At 39.6% G+C, this 8,497-nt stretch overlaps 1 protein-coding gene across 4 annotated transcripts; it reads left to right on the top strand.

Moving 5' to 3' along the window:
* Positions 1–393: 393 nt before the first annotated feature.
* Positions 394–7,909, top strand: LOC118360017 (skin secretory protein xP2). 4 transcript variants are annotated; one of them, XM_035739037.2, is made up of 9 exons: positions 394–717; positions 1,839–1,898; positions 3,977–4,012; positions 4,126–4,347; positions 4,474–4,551; positions 5,608–5,736; positions 5,862–5,942; positions 6,387–6,593; positions 6,797–7,909. In XM_035739037.2, exons 1-9 carry the CDS (start codon positions 697–699, stop codon positions 6,848–6,850), a joined length of 888 nt encoding a protein of 295 aa, XP_035594930.1. In that variant the 5' UTR covers positions 394–696; the 3' UTR covers positions 6,851–7,909. The 4 variants fall into 4 exon arrangements, with proteins under 4 accessions (XP_035594930.1, XP_035594932.1, XP_035594931.1 ...); XM_035739039.2 differs by lacking the exon at positions 5,862–5,942; XM_035739038.2 differs by lacking the exon at positions 4,474–4,551.
* Positions 7,910–8,497: the final 588 nt, after the last annotated feature.

The raw sequence follows: 8,497 nt of genomic DNA on the forward strand, positions 1-8,497 counted from the left end.
ATTATTCTCATTGAATATTTTCCTAATGTATACATCTGTCTTGGGAGTTTATGTTAAGAGGGTTGTGTGTTGACATATTAGATAGAGTCAACTCATGTTCCTGTTGAGTAGATAGTCTTGTTCAATGACTGGAGTGAAGCCCGGATGATGAAGGAGCATTGCTTCATTTAAACTAAGTCATATTACTACTAATATTACATATTCAATGAAATGTATATATTGTTGGATAAGAATGGAGGGTTTTCTTAGAATACCACAAAACAAGATATTTGAGTTCGCTGTCATTTCTCAGAGAAAAGAGAGAGACAGAAGTCTCCAACATTGCTGAATATCAATGAGTGTGTGTGTGGGGGGGTGTGGGGGGGACAGGCTATAATAAAAGGGTGATTGTTGATCGTGCCCCAAGTAGGCAGAGGCATGGTTGGAATTGTGCTCCGATCTCAATGCTGCATCGAACAGACTCATTGCTTGCACATCAGCTCCAGTGCTCCAACACATTCACATTTCTGAGGGATAATTATTTGTGGTTGTCTATAGGAGCCACTTGATGAGGTAAAGGAGGACACAGAGACTTCAGTGAAGCCTCCCAAACCTAGTCCAGAGGCAGAGGAGGTCAAAGGCCCCGGAATTGGCGAGGAAAGCAGTCACCTCGAGGAAAACCAAGAGGGTGAGAGTCAAACAGAAGATAATCCAGTTATGAACTTCTTTAAAACACTAGTAAGTCCATTTTTTTTTTCAATTGATTTTGATTTGTGTTGTTTAAAGAATTGAAGAGTTGTTTTAATGGTAACGTCCATAAGTGAATAGATATGCACAACATATGTGATTGCCTAATGGTTGTTTTTATAATACATTTAAAAGGAGTTTGTGTAAATGAGTGACCTTGCCTCATAAATCTGTAACCTTTGCCAAAATATTTCAAGCCTTTGTAAAAAAGAATCCATTGTGAAACCACGACGAACACTAATTGAAGAACCATAATTTATTTTGTATTGAAAAGGAACATTCGTATAATGCTATCAGAATTCCAAATATGTTTTTTGAATGGCAAAACGTTTGGCCTGTAATGCTTGATTATGCTCCGAATCAACTAAATGAGAACGCGGGCTCCATCAGTGATGCCATTGTGTTTTAGACTGCAGAGTGCTGTCAGTGATCTCGCTCATTGTGTGTGATAAATATGTGTAGCGTCAGCCTAAGGGCAATGAGGGTGTCTCTAAGAAAGAGAGACCACATCTTGAAGGAATGATTACACAGGCAGCTATTGTCGTTTCTCTTCATCATGCCTTCTTTTGGAATTAAGCCTCCATATAGAGTGAACATAGCCCCAGCGCCATGCTAATCAAATCCTTTGAACATGCGGGAATGTGGTGGTCTTTTGTTCAGCCAATCGTGTGAGCTCACAAGGGAGGCCTGTGCCATTGGAAGTTGAAATGCATGAAGATAGAGCGAGGGAAGGCCTACGCCATCTCCAGAGCACAATGGCTGTCACAATGAGAGAGCATGTACTGTATGTGCTTTGCCAAGGGCTTCTTTGTGTGCCATCAGTTGGACAACCGTAGACGTCAATGGCTATATGACTAACTTAAAGACATTTAGGAAACTAGTCATTTCACTGTACCCTGTGACAGTAACTCTCTTATCCAAATAAACATTGCTGTTATCTTCTGTATGCATTGCATTTCATTTGAAAGAAAGAAATTAAACATCAACATACACTTAAGTGCTAGATCTTTTCGTAGGAAACAACGGGTAAGCTCACAATTTTGACTGACTTCCAAGATTGTACGCAGACACTCGTGACTCAATATATATATATATGTCTGTTTTTTACCAAGGTGACTTCTACCAAAAAAAACAAGCAAGGAACTGCCATCCCTGATGTTACAAAAGACCAAGTAAGCATGTATTTTTATTTGAAACATAATACATTATGCAAAAGCACTGAATCACATTCAATACAGATACAATTATGCACAGAGATCCTACAGTATAGTCTGCTGTATTCTATACTGAACAAAACAAATATTTAAAGGCAACATGCAACAATTGATTTTGATTTTACTGAACTACAGTTCATATGAGGAAATCAGTCAATTGAAATGAATAAATTAGGCCATTATCTATGGATTTCACATTACTTGGAATACAGATATGCATCTGTTGGTCACAGATACCTTAAAATGGGCCTCACAATAGGCCTTTTGTGGATGTTTAAAGAGGATTTGTGTTGTTTAAAAAATGGAAGAGTTGTTTTAATAGTAAGGTCCATAAGTGAATAGATATGCACAAAATATGTGATTGCCTAATGGTTGTTTTATAGTACATTTAAAATTAGTTCATGTAAATGAGTGACATTGCTTCATAAATCTGTAACCTTTGCCAAATTATTTCAAGACTTTGTAAAAATTAATTGTGAAACCACTACGAACACTCTTGAAGAACCATCATTTATTTGGTAATGAAAAGGAAGATTCATAATGCTGTCATAATTCAAAATATGCCTCTGAATAGCAAAACATTTGGCCTGTAATGCTTGATTATGCTCCTTATCAACGAAATAAAATCAAAGTATATTTTAGACATGATAGTGCTGTCAGAGATCTCGCTCATAAAGAGTTAACATAGCCCCAGCACTTTGTTATTCTCCTTTTTGTGCATTCAAATTGCCATCGATATGCAATTGTATTATGCCTGCCCATACCATAGCCCCAACTCCACCATGGGGCACTCAGTTCACAATGTTGACATCAGCAAACCGCTCGCCCACACGACGCCATACAGGTGGGTCTGCGGTTGTGAATCCGATTGCACGTACTGCCAAATTCTCTAAATCAACGTTGGAGGTGGCTTATGGTAGAGAAATTAACATGAAATGATCTGTCAACAGCTCTGGTGGACATTCCTGCAGTAGTATGCCTCTTGCATCTGTGCCGTTGTGTTGTGTGACATTTTTTAGATTGGGCTATTATTGTCCCCAGTACAAGATGCACCTGTGTAATGCTGTTTAATCTGTTTAATCTGCTTCTTGATTTGCCGCAACTATCAGGTGGATGGATTAGCTTGGCAAAGGAGAAATGCTCACTAACAGAGATGCCAACAAATTTTTGTGCAAAAAATCTCAGATAAATAAGCTTTTTGTGTGTATGGAACATTTCTGGGATCTTTAATTTCATCTAATGAAACATGGGACCAACACTTTACATGTTGCGTTTATATTTTTGTTCAGTGTATATTTAATGCTATACAATTATTTCCCTTTGGTAAAGTCATCTAAAATAATAAGGGCCGCTTTTCTTGCCTTACTTTACCTTCAGCAGAAAGAGAACATCTTTCTCATTGCTTACACCAACAAAGGTGAAAAAATAACAAGTGAAACACATCTCACTCTTACCTCTTATCATTTTCATCCCTTTGGTATAACATGAGGCCTCGCTCAACATGGCCGTCGTTAACATCTACACTTGCAGCTACGGTTGCAACATATTAACCTACAGCGAGAGGCTTTTGGATGACTGTGATCGTAACTGTTATTGAATGCCACAGAAAAAAAGCATAAATTCATCATATTGAACACCAAAAATGTCAAATACAAGGCTGAGTTAAACAGACCAATGATTCTTGAGCCTTATTAAACAAGTATTTAGTCGTGTCAGCAGTCTGCCATGACTGGCATCCATCTTCTGTTGAAGGCCACAGCTGAGAATAGCTGTGCAGGCCAAGGGGCGTCTTACCCAGCTGTGGAGCCTGTTGCAAATAACCTTGGTTAAACCAGAACTAAAACCTTGTTTCATTTGTTCAGGAGTTCGATTGTTTACGTAGTCTGTCCACGACAGATTAGTTGCAAAAGATGCCTCTTCAGGTCCTCTAATCGACCTGTTTAGACAGAAGGTACATGATCTCTTAGCAGAAACAGAATGGTGGTTATTGTCCTTATTACCAGCACTAACTATTGTTTGTTGTTGTCACAAAACAGTCACAGAAAGAGGCCCAACCAACAGCAACAACTACAGTGAGTACTGAATGAATGCATAAATAAATAAATACATAAATCATGTTTTGTGACCTCGGTGATCAACTGTTCCTATTTTGCTTCCTTTTCCATTGTTCCTCTTGCTCGAATAGGCTGCACAAGTAGTGGACGCTCCAGCAGCAGGCAAAGGAGGAATGTCATTCCCACCACCCCCACCTCCAGCCCCAGCACCACCTAAGATGGAGGTTAAAGCAGAAATAGCAGCCCAACCTGTGACAAACGCACCAAAAAAAGACCCAAAGGATGCTGCCAAAGAACCAGAGGCCACCAAGTCGAAATCTGACAGCCCGTTCAGCAGACTTTTCAGCAGAAAGGTAAGCCAATAGAGGCACTGTAAGGCACTTAAAAGGATTCTTTGGCAAATTGATCTTTCTGTAAAAGAGAATAATATAATGTATGAATGTCTGTGTCAGATTGTAACAGTTTGATCTGAATTTGAGGCATTGCTAGGCCTCAAGTCTAAAATCAAGGTTAAATCAACAAGTGGAGCCAGTGCACCTGCCAAGCCTCCTGCAGTGGTAAATGACAATACAGCATTCAGCCATTTTGAAACTAACAGAGTTAAGCTCACTGTGACATCCATCATTTCATATAACTGTATTAAAATCATTGCATCTTGTGGGTACACTATCTACTAGCTATATCATACAGGCTGCTGCCTTTTCTCTTGTGCGGAGCATCAGTACAGAGACCAAACAGAGCAGTCCCTCAGAGCATTCGTGTAAATGTAGACCTATCTTCATACTTCAAGTGACATATTGTGACATTTCATGGAGTTTCATTGCTGATGTTTTTCTCAATGTGGAGTAAACACACCTACGATAGCACCGCAATCAGCTAGACTGAGGCATGGCTTGTGGAGAATGGGCTTAGGTCTGCATTCATTCATCATCCGTGAACATTAACAGTATCCCACAACATCAGAAATCCAACCAGATCTAATTCAGTCATTTGAGCCCAAAGTAACAACGTATATAACAGCAGACCGAATATGGATTTCAGAAACTGAATTTGACTCTGTTTTCCAAACCCGACTATGTGTGTGCGAATGTGTATTGTGTATTTATTTGTGTGGTGAACTGTGCTTTTACAAACCTACCTATGCCTTGCCATGTTGCCCATTCAGTATAAAGCCTAGATAGTGTGTTATACGGCACATGTTCAGATCAACATCATTCTGCCCTCCACAGACAGTGGAAGCAGTGGAGCCACAGCCAGTTGTTGCTGTACAGGTAGAAGTGCTCTCTTGGCATACTCCATCCACCCCGTGCCGTCTTTTTCTCTTTCGGTCGGGTTGCATGGTCGAATTTGGTATTCACACTATCAGTTATAATTGGTCTCATCAATAGGGTGCCCCTCATGGGCAAAGTACATCACATCTCTTTTACAGTACCAGTTTTGGTTCCAGAGTATAGCTTTTCACCCCCCTCGTGTCTTTCTTCTTTCTTCTCTGTTTGGTGGGTTCTTTTCTGGTTCTTCCAGGTGGCTGATTAGGCTTTTTTGTGCCTTTATACACACCTTATTCCTGAGAAGGGCTCATAACTACATTTTTCTCTTTTGCTGTTTCGATATAGGAGATAGACGCCTCAAAGACGGCTACTCTGGAGGCCTCTGCCAAACCAGAACCACCACCGGCACCTGCACCGAAAGAGGGGAAGAAACCGGCTGTAGCCAAAGCCTCCTTTTCTTTTTTCAAGCCCAAGGTAAGGCAGATATTTGACTTACATCCCACTTTGGTTCTCAACGGGAACTACACATGCTAGTTATTTTGGAAAGACAGGAAAATGTGCAAATGTGATAAACAATAACGGAATGGTGTGAATTTGAGGACCTGCTAAACCAAATGGCTTCAAAAGTCCAGACGGCTTCAACAAGTGGAGTCCGACTCCTCAAGAAACCTTTCAAAGGGGTAAATTACCATTCCTGACAGCCAGTGTGAAATTAACAAGAGTGATCTCACTGAGTTCAGCTTATGCTGGTACTACCATATTGAAATACCCTGCACAAATAATGTACATTATCTGGTAGATCAATTAATATCTGTTGAATACACATGATCCAAAAACAGCTGGTTAGACTAGTGATAGTTTTTCCATTTCTAATTTCTATAAATTATATATTTACCAACCAGAACAATGCTCCCATTAATCTAGTCGTTATTTCATTGCGTCAATTGTGCTCTTGTATTGTGCTAGTTAATGTATTAATGTGTGGGCTCAGCTTTACCTGGTGAGAGAAAGGAGGCAACGTCATGATACAGCTTTTGATCGAGGAATGGCTTTACGATTAACATTACATGATACAAATTACACTCAGAAATTGATCTTTTTATTATTTGTCGTAATTTAATCAGGCTTCTGAGCCCAAAAAGGAAGCCCCAGCACCAGCTGCAGACGCAATAGCTGGCCCAAGTGTGGCCAAGGAAGAACCAAAGGCCCCAGAGATCCCTGCTGTGGACAGCAAGCCAGCATCAGGACCCACCGAGGGTGGGGACAATTCCCCCATCCTCCCTAAGAGGCTGGAGAAGAGGAACTCCATCCACTTGTTCTTCAAAAACCTGGTGGGCTGAATTGGCAATTCCGCTCTTAATCAAATGTGCCACCACTAGATGGCCTCAGCAACTTATTACGACTGTGAGCCATTCTTTACAATGAAATGTCGAGAGATATTGTTTATGGAAAAGTAATGTGAGAAAAATCAAATGTAGATTCTCATATAACGTTCTGCATTGATAAGTGAAAAAAACCTTTCCTTTCCTTGCAGGGGAAACGCCAGTCAGATGCAGGAGTACAAACAGAACCAGAGAAGACCAAATAAAAAGGAAACATGCCCCCAGAATAATCTGGAAATCAACTTTTGATTTGTTACATACATCATTTTTGATCATCTGATCGCACTATTGAAGGGATGGTGGTAAGAGCAAGTTCGTTGAGGGACAGAGGCTGTAACTGGTCTGGTCTAGTCTTTGTGGAGTATTTCAGAGAGTTGTTCTTTGTCAAGGAGGTAAAATATATGTTTGGTTGAAAGGCTTGATAGGTAGAAAGAGGTGTGGTTAGTGACTTGTACTAGGAGAAACATCAATTTTCTGTTGCCTGTGCTGTTAAACTTAACCTCTCTCTCTATAAATTATGCAGCATTTACCCTTGCTTTGACAGATCAATGCACCTAATGATGTAATGCGATATGTAACGTTTTGCTTCATTTTTTCCCCACATGGTGTAAAAATAGAACTACTCTGAAAGAACTTGTGAAGTGTATTCCACGGTTTCAGATAAGTTCATAGGATGGTTTGTAGAATAGATGCATAGAGCTCAGCTTGAGATAAAGCAGTACTAATGGAATATATTGGAGGAGTGGGGGAAATGTTGATTATGTTTTGATTAATGATTAACACGTGCACGTCACAATGTCCTTTTTTAACTTGGCAGGAACTGTACATGGATGCAACCATATAATTTATGATAAATATCAAATATATGATATATAATATGTATAATATATAGATATACCATTCATTATTATAATCATACACAGGGGGACATCACAATCGTTACGTTTGTTGGGCTGCACATATCACCTGGTAGTCTATAGAGCTAACACTGCATAGTCACGAATCAAAGCTGATTTACATTTTCCTAAGGGTTTTCCTAAAAATGGTGGTTAGTTTTCGTGTGATTGAACTGTTTAACATACTGTATGTGTGCCTGTATGAAAACTGTTATAATTTTGGGGATCATGTCTGTTTATTTCTGCATCGATTTACTATATATAGAATCTGCAAATAGATTATTTCCTGTGCCAACCCTTCACAAATATATGGTACCATAACATTACATGTGCTATTAAAGGACTTTTTCTTTAACTGTTTAAAGAGAATACATGTGTACAGTATTTCTTTCCTTGTTTTTTTCTGTGTCAATTTAGGCCAAACATTGATCAGGGGGGAAATAAGAATCAAATTATTTAGGGTCCATTTAAATGATTGCTCATGTTATCATCAGACAGGATTACCAAGTGTTGCAATAACTGAAAAATACATGACCCAACAAGTTTATCTCGCATGACTGAAGAAAGAAGCCAAGCTGTCTGTCTTACAGCATGTTTGAAAGCCACACCTCATTGAATACATACAACTTGGAAAGACTGAACGGCACCCTTGCTAATCACCCAAGCAACTGCTTTAATTGTTGTGTCATTGGTCAGGTATTATATGAGAGCCTGAGAGATTGTGTAGGAAAAGTCCTCACAGGCAAATTATATTAGCAGCTGATCTGAAGGACTGTAAGCCTGCCTGTGATAGAGAAGTGACTCTCTAATCTTTTTAAAGTGCCCCATCATGGAGTCCTCTGTCTGTGGAGGAATGCCTTTTAGATAGCTGTGTCTGAGATCATCCACCATTAAGTGATGAGTCGCCGTCCCTGAAGGCACAACTCACACCGCTCCTTTGTTATCTGAAGCACTGTT

Source organism: Oncorhynchus keta, chromosome 27 (genome assembly GCF_023373465.1).
Source record: "Oncorhynchus keta strain PuntledgeMale-10-30-2019 chromosome 27, Oket_V2, whole genome shotgun sequence".
In the NCBI taxonomy this organism is placed as follows: Eukaryota; Metazoa; Chordata; class Actinopteri; order Salmoniformes; family Salmonidae; genus Oncorhynchus; species Oncorhynchus keta.

What these genes read in the sequence shown, in the direction of transcription:
- LOC118360017 (XM_035739037.2), top strand. Translation starts at nt 697, where the DNA reads ATGAACTTCTTTAAAACACTA. An exon ending in TGAACTTCTTTAAAACACTA is followed by an intron (nt 718 to 1,838) that starts GTAAGTCCATTT and finishes TTTTTTACCAAG; the next exon opens with GTGACTTCTACCAAAAAAAA. An exon ending in CTGCCAAGCCTCCTGCAGTG is followed by an intron (nt 4,552 to 5,607) that starts GTAAATGACAAT and finishes GTTTCGATATAG; the next exon opens with GAGATAGACGCCTCAAAGAC.